The sequence below is a fragment of the Gracilinanus agilis genome, chromosome 2 (genome assembly GCF_016433145.1).
Source record: "Gracilinanus agilis isolate LMUSP501 chromosome 2, AgileGrace, whole genome shotgun sequence".
Classification (NCBI taxonomy): domain Eukaryota; kingdom Metazoa; phylum Chordata; class Mammalia; order Didelphimorphia; family Didelphidae; genus Gracilinanus; species Gracilinanus agilis.
The window spans coordinates 32,546,480-32,561,402 of NC_058131.1; the positions used below are offsets into that span (position 1 = coordinate 32,546,480).

A 14,923-nucleotide genomic window follows, 5' to 3' on the forward strand; every position below is an offset into this window, starting at 1 on the left:
TGCATTCCAGGGATCAGGGCGGGGGGAGCTCATGCCAAGGCTCCAAGGCCAGAGATGGAATGCCAAGTCTATGGAAGAGTAAGTTCCAGTATGGCTGCAACAGAACATGTGTAGAGGATGAATAGGGTAGAATGTAACATGCTTAGTGCCTGTCTATACATTCAGGTATTTTAAGGTAAAAACCATACCCCCAAAATCAACTTTGGCTTAATCATGAAGAAAAATCTGATCAGCTTTTCCCTCTCACTTTGGGTGGGGTGAAAGGGGCCGCTTCCTAGAACCTTCCAGAGCATGTCTGACTCAAACTGGACCTAAAGAAACAACTCGTGCTACTTACTTGGTGGCTGATGACCTTAAGCAAGTCATTTCCACTCTGGAGTTCTTTCCAGATACAAATCTATAGATTCAATAGTAAGTGCTTCCTCTGTGCTAGAAACTGGCCAGCCAAAAGTGAAACAGACCCTGCCCTCGGGGAGCTAACATTCTTTTCACCCAGCTTTGTGTTTTGCTTTGTTTTACTTTTTTAGATAAGGGAGGTAAGAACATGTTCCCAGAAAATTCAAGACATCATTTCTATAAAGTAGGTCAAAATGATTTGAAAGCAGATGGTCCGAGCAACTGGGCTGGGATCAGTGGAGCTCCGTCCTGTGGGAGCTGGTCCTCGAGCTGAGTTTGGAAGGAGGCTTGGGCTTCGGTGAGAAGGGAGAGGAGGGGATGAAAAGGGAGAGCCATGGGGGACCGCCTGGGCAAGGTCTCCAAGATGGAAGATGGAATATCATGTGAGACAGAGCGAGCCAGCAGGGCCAATTTGGCAGGCGTTCGGAGGGCGTAAAGAAGATTAATGCTCACTGAGTCTGAAGAGATAGGCCGGAGCCAGATTGTTAAGGATCCTAAAAGCCAAACAGTGAAGTGTGTATTTTATATGAGATGCAACCAGTCAATCAATCTACAAGCATTTATTATGTGCCTAATACATGCCAGGAGCTGAATTAGACACGAGGGATACAGAGGCCCAAAAATGAGATGATCCCTTCTGTCAAGACACCTACATTTTATTGGGGAGGAAACGTGTACAAACAATATATAATCTACACGGAATAAATAGAACAGTGAGGATAGAAACCAGCAGTGAGAGGTTCAGAAGAGACTGGTCGTGCCTGAACTGTGTCTGGAAAGCCGAGGCACACGGGAGCTCTGGAAGCTTCTTAAGGGGAGTTGAGATCCGAGGAGTGCTTTAGCGGGGTAGCCCTTTGGCAACCACGTAGGGAGAGAGAACAGAAGCACAGGGCAGAGGAGAAGGGATGAGGCTGAGGGCTGGGAGAGTGGAGAGAAGGGACCAGACGGGAGATACCCCATCATCCCCAACGACTGGTCTCAGAGATTCCCAAAACGAATTTCCTAATCTCTGTTTTGTAAAGGAAGAAAAGCTACCACTTCCTCATTGGCCAAGCTAGCATAGCATTCACGGAGTGCTGTAAGGTTTTCAAAGCTTTGGCTCCCATTCTTCCCATTCACCCTGGCAAGACTGTTGAGGCAGGGGCTGGATTTAATGTTATTTTCATTTTAGAGATGAGGAAACAGGATCGGGGAAGTGACTGGGCCAGAGTCCCTCAGCTCGAGAGAGTCTGTGGCAGGATTCAGATCTCATTCTTCCTGAGTCCAAGTTAACAGACTTTCCTCCATTCACCTTTAAATCCTTATAAAACCATATTGGTTAGATAGAATATTCAAAAGGTGAACAAAGAGTAAGTGACTTGCTCAGGGTCACCCAGCTAGGAAGCATTTTAACTTGGGTCCTCTGGCTGCAGTTTGACTCTTTCCTCAGTGATTCTTCACGAGGCTTTCCCTCATTTAGTCTCCACGGGCCTCAGTTTCCCTCTTTGTAAAATGAAAAAGTTAGCCTGTGAGATCTCTCCTGGCTCTGCCCCTGTGATCCAGCAGTACTCTGGATGCTCCTTCCCTTGCTGTGGGCTCTGATGATCCGAGCCTTAGAGGGAATGCATCGCTAAGTGTTTTTAAATAGCCTCCTGATAGACAAGAATTGCTGATTTCCTTTTCCTTCCCACAATGGCTCAGTCTCTGTGTGCAGTCCATTATCTCCGCAGTTATGAAGCGGCGCATTGTGTAGAGCTGGGTTTGTTGTTCGCCAGCCTCTTGGCCCCTTGGATTGTTTGGTTGCTGGGGGGAGGGTGACTACTCTGGTCGCCCCTCTGCAAGAGACCTTCTCCAGGGAGAGGCTACAGGTGATTGATGCTCAGACTGACCCAGTGGGTTGATAGATACTCCTTGTCTGGTCTTCTTTTATTTATTCATTTTTATTTAATAATTTTATTATTATGAATAATTTTATTTTTATAAAGCTATATATTTTATATATGTTTATATATAAATATAAAAAAATATTATTATAAAAATATAAGATATTTTTATATATTCTTTATATACTATTTCAATATAAAGAGATATTTATCCTATTTTTAAAAAGTGGGGCTTCTATTGTGAGGAGTGGGAAGCCGTAGAGATGCCCCCCTTAAAAAGAATGCCAATAGAATATTTCTTAAATATGCAGAAGAAGGGGACACAAACAGGGCACTTTTGTTCCCCCCTCTTTCCATTTAACATCCACTAAAAGAAAAGACAGCCTGGCCCCTCTTTCCAGGGGATCCCTGCTTCTGAGTCCCAGAATCTGCCCTAAGGGGCCTGGGGATCCGGGATGTTCACTCTCCTGAACTAGTGGGCAAAGTTCTGTGGGTCCTGGAACAGACCCAGAGACACGGACGCAGCCAAGCAGGCTGCCTGGTCAGCTAACGTCCTTTCAGATCAGCCATTGTCTTCATTATCCTGCCAGTCCTGTTGAAGGGCAGGGAAATAACTTGAGGTGATGACTGCATTGTTGTTGTTATTATTATTCAGTTATGTCTGACTCTTTCTGACACCATTTGGGGTTCCCTTGGCAAAGATACTAGAGTGGTTTGCCATTTCCTTCTCCAGCTCTTTTGACAGATGAGGAAACTGAGGGGAAATGGGTTTGGGTTTTCTTGGCAAAGATACTGGAATGATTTGCAATTTCCTTCTGTAGCTCAGGTTACAGATGAGGAAACTGAGACCAATAGGGTGAAATGACTTTCCCAGGGTCACACAGCTAGTACATGTCTGAGGCTAGATTTTATGTAAGATTAAAAATTAATATCCAATACTCCAAGTATTCTATTTTTGTAAGATTTATATCTATACAATGTAAGCACGCAACTTGGGGACAAAAAGGAATGGGATGCTGGGTAATGTAGTTCAGGGGTACAAATTTTCTGCTTACACAATTTGAACTCAGAGGAATCTTTCTGACTCTGGGACTTCCACTTTATCCTCTCCAACCCCTGACTGCCCCTGATAACTACTACTACTACTACTACTAGCAGCAATAACAATCTGACAATAGTTAGCATTTATATGCTATTTATATTTATTTATTTATGTTTAAAGTTTGCAGAGTGCTTTATAAACATCTCATTTGATCCTTACAAAAATCCTCAGAAGTAGGTATCATTATAATCCTGATTTTACAGATAAGGAAACTGAGACTCTCTTAGGTAAAGTGACGTGCTCTGGATTATACCTTTAGCTAGTAAGCATCTGAGGCTGTACTTTAATTCAGATCTTCCTGCCTCCAGGCTTAATGCTCCATCCACTGTACCACCTAGCCTATTTGTGGAATACTGGCGCCTTACTGATAACGGTCCAACCCCATCATTTTACAAATGAGGAAATTGAGGCAGTGAGGAGATAGGAACATGTTTTGAATGTGGGTATTCTTGGTCTAAATCTAGACACCTCGTGCATTCTCCATTTCATTGGAATGAGTCGTCCATCTACATTGATGGAGGAAGTTTCCACCCCAATAAAATCCTGGGTCCAAACATGAAAATTAGATAGGATTTATAGCCCAGACAGACCCTTCCATTTTACAGATGAGGAAAACTGAAGCACAAAGGGATTACAGTAACCAGGTTCCCCTGTCTCCACATTCTGTCTTTGTGCTTCACATTGTAAGCAAGAAATACAGGGGAGACACTCTGCTGAGTGTAGCCATCTCACCTGGGACCCCATGTGGGTGAGTCACCCTCCCTGAGAATAGCGTTTTCCTCGGTTCTGGTTGGAATGTGTATCTCTTGGAGGAGCTGCTGTTGACTCTGTAACATGAGCCTCGGTTTCTCTGCTTCTGGCTTGAGCCCTGTTCCTGAAAGGGCCAATATGTAAGCAAGGGGAGTGTGGGAATTCCGAGAGCCTAGCCCAGCTGCTGACCCCACCGCCCAAGGTCTCCCTCTCTCCCATAGCAAGGGGAGCCCTGTAGAAGGGGGGAGAGGGGCACTGCTGCGAGGGAGAGAGGAAACTTCCAACTTCTGGGAGTCAGAGGGTTAATCTCCTGAGCTTATTGGCAGCTCCGTGCTATCCGGGGCATGCTGGGATTTCCTCCCAGCTGTTTTACATCATGAAGATTTGTATGTTGGGGAAATTCCAGGGCACAGCTGTAGTTAATCAGCTGCACATTCTCCCCGACTGCCATCCCACAGGACAGTTTCCAAGCTGCCCCAGAGAAGGATCTCACCCTGCCTGGAATGGCCCAAGTGGTGCCACGGGTCCTCCAGGCACCAAGACCCAGAGGAGGCCAATCCAGCCGGCCATTCATTGGAGGTGGGGAGCAATCACAAAGCCAGGGGGTACCCCTGGACCGTTGTAGGAGAATCCACTGTAGGCAGCAGCTTGGTGGTTCAGTTGATTGAGAGGGGTCCTGGGTGCAAATGTGGCCTCATATATTCCTTGCTGAGTGGTTGGGCAAGTCTCTTCCTCCCCACTGCCTAGATCTTATTGCTTTTCTGCCTTGGAACCAATATACAGCAGGGATTCTGAGACAGAAAGTAAGGGCTTAAAAAAAAGAATCCATTTCTTTTCCATGGGGGCGGCCCCGCTCTGATGAAAGAGAAGCACTGTGTGGTAAAGTACAAAAAACACTCGCTCTGGAGTTGGATGACCTGTCTCTGATTATTCAAGTCCCTTCAAAACCCGGAGCCTCAGTTTCCTCCCCCATAAAATGAGGCAGCTCGTCATCAAAGGTCCCTTCTGAATGTCTCTCTTGGATCCAGTGAGTTCTAAAGTCCCTTTTCTCTCTGAGACTCAGTTTTCTCATCTGTAAAATGAGACAAGTTGACCTAAGGTCCCTTTCCAGCTCTTAATCTATGAGCCTGAGGCATGGTGTCTTGAGGTTTTGCTTTCCAAATAAGAGCCTGGATAAGAGCCTGCATTGTACAAAGGCTCTGGTGTCTGGGTGCAAAACACAGACATAAATTGATTTGAAAAGGGAGCTCCTCATATCCTCTCTCCATATGTGAGCCTTAACACTGGGGTTAATCTAAATCATTTGGAAGCAAATTAACTCCCCCTCCCCCACCCCTCCAACACCCTGGTGGTATTGTTTTTCCATCAATTCTCCCAATTGGAAGTAAGAACTCACTGTAGAGAGCAGAAGTCAGGGGCTGCGGTAGTCAGAAGGATGCTGTAGCTTCAAATGGCACTTCACAGTTTGCAGAGCTCTCTATTAATACAGAAATGTGTTACTGGTATTATTAATGACTGGCATTCGTACAGTACTTTTAAAGTTCTCCAATAGCTTTCGGATATGTTGCCTCATTGAATTCTCACAACTCGGTGAGATAGATTCTGGAGGGACCATTCCTCTCTTACTTATTAAAGGTGACAAACAACCTTCTGGGAATGAAGCAATTTCCTCATGGCCATAATAGCCAGGGTCCTTAGTGAGATTTGAATTCAGATCTTGACTCTGGAGTCCAGTTCTCCATCTAGATGCCATGCTGACTCTCAGATGCCCACTCTACACAGAGCGGACACTGGGGGAAATTGTGGTTTAATTAAGTTGTGATCTCTGAGGGTAAAGAGCCAGGTCTGGACTCAGAAAGACTTGAGTTCAAATCCAGCCTCTGACACTAGCTGTGTGACCCAGGGCATGTCCTTTAAGCTCTATTTGTCTCAGTTTTTCCAACTGTAAAATAGGGATGATGATGATGATGATGATGATGATGATGATGATACTAATGATGATACTAATGATGATACTGATGATGATGATACTAATGATGATACTGATGATGATGATAGCATCTATCTCCCAAGGTTGCTGTTAGAATCAAATGATTTTCAAAATGTATAAAGTGCTTTAGTACATGACTCATTTAGGGTCATGAATGCCAGAATGGTTTGCCATCGCCTTCTCCAGCTTATTTTACAGACAAAGAAATGGAGGCAGATGAGGTTAAGTGACTTGCCCAGGGTCACGCAACTAGTCGTGACTTGAGACCAGATTTGAACTCCGGTTTTCCTGACCCCATTCTGACTGTTCTATCCACCGCATCACCCAGCTGCCCCGTCTGGTCCATCGTAGGTGCTCTATAATGCTATCAAAGATGATAACAAAGATCTCTCTTCTCTCTGAGCTTTCGCTCTGGGAGGGAGATAGGAAACCCACCAGATCCCAAGATGAGGAAGCAATCAGTCCTTCATAGATGAGCAAGAAAAACCAAAGAAGGTCATCCAGAAGGATGCTGGTCCAGGAGTTGATGGTGTGTGTGTGTGTGTGTGTGTGTGTGTGTGTGTGTGTGTGTGTGTGTGTGTGTTGATGGAACTCGGGATGTTCCAGCCAGAGGAGAGCAGATCTCGAGAGGGCACGATGGATATCTTTGTGTATTTGAATGACTGTTATGAAAAGGAGGGATTAGAATTGCTCTGTTTGCTCTCAGAAGGCTGAGCTGGGAGAAATAAGACGGTTAAAGTTTTATGTCACGAAAAGCTTCTTAACAATGAGAGTTGTCCAAAAGGGGAATGGAATGCGTTGGGAGGTGCCGGACTCCCCTTCCATTGGAAGTCCCCGAGTCGAGGCTGGAGAACTCGAACAAAGATTCTTTTCCAGTTAAAGGCTGAACGAGATCACTTTCTAGGTTCTGTCTGTAAATCAGTGATCCTCTGCCCTCCCCCTTGTGGGTAGGCATGGACGGGGGTGCCTGACAGATTCACTTTCAGAGGCTGGGACTGCCACCAAGATGGCGGGCTTGTTGGCACACTGGAAGACAAACTTGTTGGAGGAGCGACCGACCGACCCATCCCACTCCCTCTCTCCATCCTTCCAAGACTGATCAGCCTGCAGCAGAGCAGCCTCATTTCCGTGCAGTTTCCTCTCATTCCCAGCCCAGAGGAGCAGCTCGTGGCGATTTGTAGCAGAAGCACCAGCACAGAGAGACTGGCATTTACCCTCGGAGGAAAGATCCCAAGAGCGAGCGTTTCCAGCCCCAAGAAGTGACAGCCAGCAGAACCCCAATCCATTGCCCAAGGATCCACCGCCTCTGGGTACATGCCCACGTGGCTTTCATGGGTTGCCCATACACAATGTCGGTGAACTCTCCCAACTTCTATGTTGAATTGCTGGAATTTCCAATTCACCAGGCAGTGCGATGGGAGAAGTTGGCTTTCTGGCCAGAAAAGAGTGAATTCCTGGGTGCCTCAGAGGGCATCCCAAATTTGAAGTTTCCGATTTCCATTCAACTATAAATTCCTGAGGGCAGCTGAGTGGCTCAGTAGATTGAGAGTCAGGCCTAGAGATGGGAGGTCCTGAGTTCAAATACGGCCTCAGACACTTCCCAGCTGTGTGACCCTGGACAAGTCACTTGACCCCCATGGCCCACCCTTACCACTCTTCCACCAAGGAGCCAATACACAGAAGTTAAGGGTTTAAAAAAAAAATAAAAAAACTATAAATTCCTCCATCAGACTGTCTGCTCCTTGAGGTCAGGGACTTGTCTTTTGCCTCCATATATCCAGTATTTAGCACAGTGCCTCGCACAGAGTAGATGCTTAAGAAAAATTATCGATTGTGATACATGTAAATAAAACCCAGTGGAATTGTGCACCGGCCAAGGGGTTTAGGGGGCCATGGAGAGAGGGAAAGAACATGAAATATGTAACTAGGGGAAAATATTCAAAATTAAAATTAAAAAATTATTGATTGAAAAAAATCTTCATTAATTGAAAAATATGGGAATATTGGAAAGAGATTGTGTGTGATCTAAACCACAGATTGGCATGGAATTTCTTGGAGGAAGTACATGAGACAAAGGAAAAGGAAGATTTGCTGGAACTTCAAAAGATTTGCTCCAGTGGCCATTCCAAGTTTGTCCCCCTTTCATAGAAAAATGATGGGCTATCGCGCCGCCGTTGATGTTTCTATATCTGGTGTTGGGGTCTTGGGAGTTGTTTGCATCTCGTGCCTTTTTCTAAGGTCAGAAATATCTGGTGTGCATTTGTTAGCTTGGGTGCTCCTTTGGTACCTGGGGACCCTTTTCCCCCCCAACATTTGAAGAAATATAGGAATGGGCCTTTATCCATACCCTGAGGAGATTCAGGTATTTTCCTGGAGCCATTCCAGGCAGGAACGATGACCAATTAGAGAAAGTGACCATCTTAGAAGACCTCGGTTTCCAGAATCATAGTTTTAGGGTTGGAATGGATCTTCCAAGTCATCCTTTTGTAGAAGATCTAACGGAGTTCTGCAGAAAGGGAATGGCTTCATCATTTAGGTATTAGACCGGAAAATCCTCCAACTCCCAATCAAGTCCCCTTTCTAGCACCACTCAGCATAGTCTGCCTTCTGGTGCATTTTATCAGTGGGAGAAATCAAGGCCCAGCAGAATGAATGGACTGACCAATGTCAGTGCCCTCTTGGAGATTCTGTTTTCTAATGGAGAATGAACAAAGCCATACATAACATAGGGGCAGAATTCTCTGCATGAAGAGCAGCCCTGTGAGGCTGTCCCAGACGAAGCTTCAGGCTGGCCCTTCAGAGTCCCCATTTTTCTTTCTAGGTGTCTGTTCGCTATCCATTAACTTGATGACCCATTCTAGAATTTTCCCAGGAATCACCGTCAAGTTTACAGGCCTGCCCTTTGCAGGCTCTCTTCTTTTCCCTTTTTTCTGAAAACCACGTCCTTTGCCCTTTTGCAATTGTGTGCTTCCTCTCCTGTTTTCTGTGTCTTTTCAAAGATCATAACAACATCTCAGAAATCCCATTTGTTGGCACCTTCTGAACCAAAAATATAGTGCATCCAAGCCAATGACCTTGAATTCCTCAAGGTCAACCGCATGATTGCTTTCTAAATATCTGCCCACTTATCTTGAGCGTCAACTCCCTGTCACTGTTATTCTGTCACTCGGTCTTCTAAACCTCAGGTTATTCAGCTGCAAAATGGACAGAGTCATTGCTCCTACCTCACACGATTGTGGAGTGGGTCAGATTTTAAAGGGTTATATAAATATTAACTTTATTGTTACTAATATTATTCTCAGTGTAGTAAAAAATAAGTAATATTAATGATAAATAATATTAATGATAAATAATGAGTGAAGGGAGAAAAAGGAGTAATTGAGAGGCTAAGGAAAGAAGTAGGAAATATAGGGATTCAGTAAGAAGAGAATAGCAGGGAATACCCATCTGATCCATTTTACAGATAAGAAAACGGAGGCCCCCAGAAGAAATCACTTATCCAAAGTCACCCAGGTTGAACTGGGGTTCTTTGTGACAACCAAGTAAACTTCTTTATCCCATCTCACAAGAGGGTTCCTTTCTTCTACAGCCAGTCACATGTAGGCATTGCCAGGATCCTAGCCACCATGATCTCCTTAATTCCCATGCTTCCTCTAGGCATAGGAGCTTTAGAAATGATAAAAATCTTAGAGATTAAATTACCTTACAAGTCCATCTAGTCCACCACCTTTGTTTTATAAACAAGGAAACTTGGGCCTGGAGTGGCAAAGTGATTTGATAATGGTCCCAAAGCTAGTCAACTGATCCCTCCCACCCCCCCATTTCCTATTCAGTACATGGGAAAATGAGAATTTTTAGGGTACCCTACATGGGAAAGAACACTTCTGTATTATTTGTGGAATAAAGTGGCAGCTTAGTAATGATCCTGATAGTCATATGTGGCTTTAAGGTTTATAAAACCTTAAAGCTCTGAAAGTATTACTGCCCCATTTTATTGGTAAGGAAAATGAAGTTCAGGGGGATTAAAGGATTTAACTCTTGGTCTTATTTGAAGAAAAATAGATAAACTTACAATGAAACACAATGGAGCATAAGCTATTACAAAACACAATCTGACTAAAAAAAATAAATTTATGCAAAATGCATTTTTAAAAAATCCTATCAGAACAATTCAAACAAAATCTTTCTATTCTAATATATAACATAGTAAGTGTTGGAAGAAGGATTTGGACCCAAGTCCTCCTGGCTCCACCTCCAGCACTCATTCTCTATAGCATAGCTCAGTGGTTCCCAAACTTTGTTGACCTACCGCCCCCTTTCCAGAAAAAATATTACTTATCCCCCTGGAAATTATGAAATTATTTATTGAACTCAGAATAGACTGTAATACAAAAAAAATGCGGCCATCACTGCTCTCCTGGATCGCTGCAGCACCCACCAGGGGGCGATGGCGCCCACTTTGGGAATCACTGGCATAGATGAAGAAGGATGAAGTTATTCCAGGCATGGATCAATGTTTAGAGGTAGAAGACCAGATCGAAGAATAGATGGAAATCCAGTTTGGATTGTAGAATTGGGTGAAAGCAGTGTGTGGGAAGGTGATGGCAGTGTTGATCATGGCCATGAGGATGACACAAGGATGATGACCAGTGTGTTTCCTATTTTTTAATAGCCTGTTCATAATCTGGGGTCAGGCCAGCGTACCCCCATTTTCCAAGTGGCCTCAGTCAAGCACAACATTCTCTCTGAACAATGAATGGCATTCTGCCTCCTTGATGAGCTCCATTCTAATCTGACTGTTTTTATCTTCTATTCAGTACCTGCAGATGAAATGGCCCCTCATCGATGTCCCATCAACCACCACAGTGAAGGACACGAGGTCCCCGTCCCCCGCACACTTGGTAAGTCCATGACTCCACAAAGCACTCAAGAACCATTCTTTCTGTGGCTGATCGCTCTGTTTTCCCTTTATGTGCCCAACGATAAGAAAATGTTTTTTTCTAATTTTCTAGCTGGGGAATCCAAAGCCCTGATTACAGAGTCTGAAAAGTTAAATCTTAGAAATATGTGGCACCCAGTAAAGAGCAAGGGAAATAGGTAGGAGGCCAGACAAGATGACCAGGGGCCTTGAGGCCGTGTCATTTGTGAAATGGGTCAAGGAAAAGAGGATGATATCCTAAGAGAGAGAGGGCGCAAGAGAAACATGATGGTTGTGTTCAGGTATCTGGTAGGTATTGTTCAGAGTCAATGAGGATTTATTAAACATCTACTATATTCCATGGAGGCACAGTGGATAGCAAGCTGGACCTGGAATCAGGAAGACTCATCTTCCTTAGTTCAGATGTGACCTCAGATACTTAATTGTGTGACCCTGGGCAAGTCACTTAACTTCTGTTTTCCTTCATCTACTAGAGAAGGAAATGGCAAACGTCTCCAGAATCTTTGGATAGTGTTGGCTCGCTGTGGTCTTTGGGGTCACCAAGAATCAGACACAACTCAACAACAACATGCTGGGTGTTGGCTATAGAAACAAGGCAAAAAAAAAAACCCAACACAATCCTTGTCCTGAGTATCTGAGATCAGATCTGAATCCAGAACTTCCCATCTCTAGACCTGGCTCTCTATCCACTGAGCCATCTAGCTTCCTATTAGTTCTTGATGTTGTTGAGTCATTTCAGTTGGGTTAGATTCTTTGTGATTCCACTTGGGATTTTCTTGGCAAAGATATTGGGCTGGCTTACCATTTCCTTCTCCAGCTCATTTTACAGATGAGGAAACCGAGGCAAAAAGGGGGAGTGACTTACCCAGGGTCACACAGCTAGGAAATGTCTGCAGCCCAATTTGAATTCAGGAAGATAAGTCTTTCTGCCTCCAGGCTTTATCCACTGCACTACCTAGCTACCTTCCTGTTAGTTAGAACTGTCCAAAAGTGGCTTAATGACTTCCCCATCCCTGGAAGTCTTCAAAGAAAAATTGACCAGTGATTTTTTGAGTATGGTATAGTGGGGATTCCTTTGGAGTATAGGTTGGACTAGCTGTCTCCTGAGATCCTGTCCCACCTAAAATGCTGTCATCCTGGAGCAGAAGGTGCTGTCTTCAAGGATTTGGAGGAGTGGTATTTGAGGAAAGGACTAGACTTTTTTTCTGCTCAGCCCCCCCCCCAAAATGGAACTAGGAACTCTGGGTGAAAAGTACAGAAAGGTAGATTTCGGCTTTACATAAGGACACCTGAACTGTTCAAAGGAATCCCTCCTGGGACACTTAACCAGCAGCGTGACCTTGGGCGAGTCCCTAGATCTCTGGGCTTCCATTTTCTCAGAGTTCAAGTGAATGGCTTGGATGGCGTGACCTCTGAAGTCTCTTCCTGCTCTGAGTCTGCTCTGACAGAGGGAGTTTCCCTCCATAAACCTGTTAGATTAAAAGGAATAACACCAGGTTCTTATTTTCCATAGAGTTTACTCATATCACTTGAAATAAAGAAAGAGAATAGGTAGAAGTTTAAAGCCTGTTTTCTAACCTAAGTCTGATCATGTGTTCATCCTCCCTTATGGTCTTCCCTCCGCATTCTTGTAACACACTCAGGGAAGTGGCATGAGGGGCGAGTGTCCACCCACCCCTCTTATCCTCTGACCCTCACACGCCTCCCTGTGCATGGGGTGGGCAGTCCAGGTGGGAGGGGGATGAAACTTCCTCTACACCAGGGATTCCCAAAGTGGGCGCCACCGCCCCCTGGTGGGTGCTGCGGCGATCCAGGGGCACGGAGATGGCCACACTTTTTCTGTATTACATTCTATTCTGAGTTCAATAAATAGTTTCATAATTTCTGGGGCGCTAAGTCATATTTTTTTCTGGAGAGGGGGTGGTAGGCCAAAAAAGTTTGGGAACCCCTGCTCTCCACAAACCCCCCAAAATCACCAATGGACAGAATAACAATGCCATGTTCAGCGTGGTAGGAGTAGGCATGGCAGAACCCAGAAGTCCACTTCTCCCTGTGTTAAGAACGAGGAAAAGACTAAAATCCAGAATGAATGGATGGAGGCGGTCCTCCTCCTCTGTCTGACTCTTCTTCTGCCCCACTCCTTGGCAAATCGGTCATCCTGGCATTTGTCCCGCCACCGGATGCCGAGAGAAGAAAGAGTGGAGCCGACAATCCACGCAAGTCTGCCTCACGCGCAAGTCAAGACATCGCCCGGGTGTCTCCGGTCCTCTTTGAAAAGGATAAACAGCCCCAACAACTGGGATGGAGGGAGCAGAAGGAGCCTTGATGGTCAGGAACCTTGAGCTAAATTTAATCTGATGAAATACGAGAGGGAGCCCTTCAGCTGCTCCTTTCCGACTCCCTTAGGTGGTCCTCTTCCCTCTGCTAACAAAGGCGGAGCGGAGTTAGCATCCAGCTCCGTCATGGAGAGATCGGGTGGGAAACGGGATGGAGGCCTTGGGCCTGGCGTCGGGAAGGATCGGGGGATCCGGAAAGTACGTCGGAGAGAGGGCTGGCCTCGAAGGATGGAGAGAATTCAGATCGGGGCAGCCGGGGAGAGAGAACCCCGCGTGGAGCTGGCGAAACTTGGTTCGAATCCAGCTTTCTCGCTTATTCGTCCTGTGCCGGACAAGTCCCTTCGCCTCCTCCATTTCCATGATTGCTGAAGTGTGATGGATGGTCTCTCCTTGCCCTCGATCCATGCCCCCATCCCAGAGTTAATACAAGATGAGCAAAGAAGGAGGGACGTCCGGAGAGAACAGACCTCCTTTTCCCAGAGCCAGCCAACCAGAAGAAATGCAGAAACGGATAAAAAAAAGGGGGATAAAAGGGAAAAGACCGGTTCTAGTTTTTGTCAGCCCTTCCGCTGTCATACAAGTGCCCTCTAGTGGTCTTTGACAGATATGTGGAGAATGAATTGCAGAGCGGGTGGCCCCCTTCTTAGGGAGATGAGCCGTCACGGGGGGCTAAAGTAGCCGTGACTTAAGAGAGGAGGCCGGGTGGCCTTTACCAATGAGGTTGGAGGCGTAGATAAAGAGTAATGTGTGCTTGCCAGCCCTCCCCACGCTATCCACTGAGGTCATGAGAAATCCCGTATTGTCTTGTCCTATAGAAAACGCAGGCGATGGGGAAAAAAATTCTAAAATAAATAAATTTAAATTAGAAAAGAAAAAGAAAACGCAGGTGAAGGAGCAAAGAGTTATCATTCTTCCTTGTATTCATCCCTCCTAGGAACATAGAATAGTTTACGTGTCAGATCTGTGGAGAAGAGAAAAATTTGTGGCCAAACAAGAGATAGAGAACATTTTAAGACATAAAGTGAAGGATTTTAAGGATATTAAATTTAAAAGATTTTGTACAAATGAAGCAAATGCAACCAACCAAGATTGGAAGGGAAACAACAAACTGGGGCTGGGGTGGGGGGATTTTGTAACAAATTTCTCTGAGAAAGGTCTCATTTCTCAAATATATAAAGAACTAAGTCAAATTTATAAGAATACAAGTCATTCTGGTTTTATAATTTATTTTTTAAATTTATAAGACTACAAGTGGCATCAGGAAAGGCTTTGTAGACAAAGCGGTCTTTACGGTGAGTCTTGAAGGAAAAGAGGAACTCTGATTGGTGGAACTGAGGACAGAGTACAGTCCAGACATGACAGATGGCCAGTGCCAAGTCACAGAGGTGGGGGGGGGAGGGAGAGAGAGAGAGAGAGAGAGAGAGAGAGAGAGAGAGAGAGAGAGAGAGAGAGAGAGAGAGAGAGAGAGTGAGTGTGTTAGTTTGACAGGAAATAAAGAGAAGGCGAATTCAACTGCATTGCAGTGTGAAGAAGGCCAAATTATATGGT

At 45.1% G+C, this 14,923-nt stretch overlaps 1 protein-coding gene across 1 annotated transcript in view; it reads left to right on the forward strand.

Annotated features, from left to right (window-relative positions):
* The window catches only part of TCF7L1 (transcription factor 7 like 1), a 200,112-nt gene that overhangs the window by 166,646 nt on the left and 18,543 nt on the right, over positions 1–14,923 (forward strand). Inside the window, exon 5 of the mRNA XM_044659306.1 lies at positions 10,918–11,001. Coding sequence (XP_044515241.1) covers positions 10,918–11,001 — 84 coding nt within the window. The remainder of the gene's footprint in view (positions 1–10,917; positions 11,002–14,923) is intronic.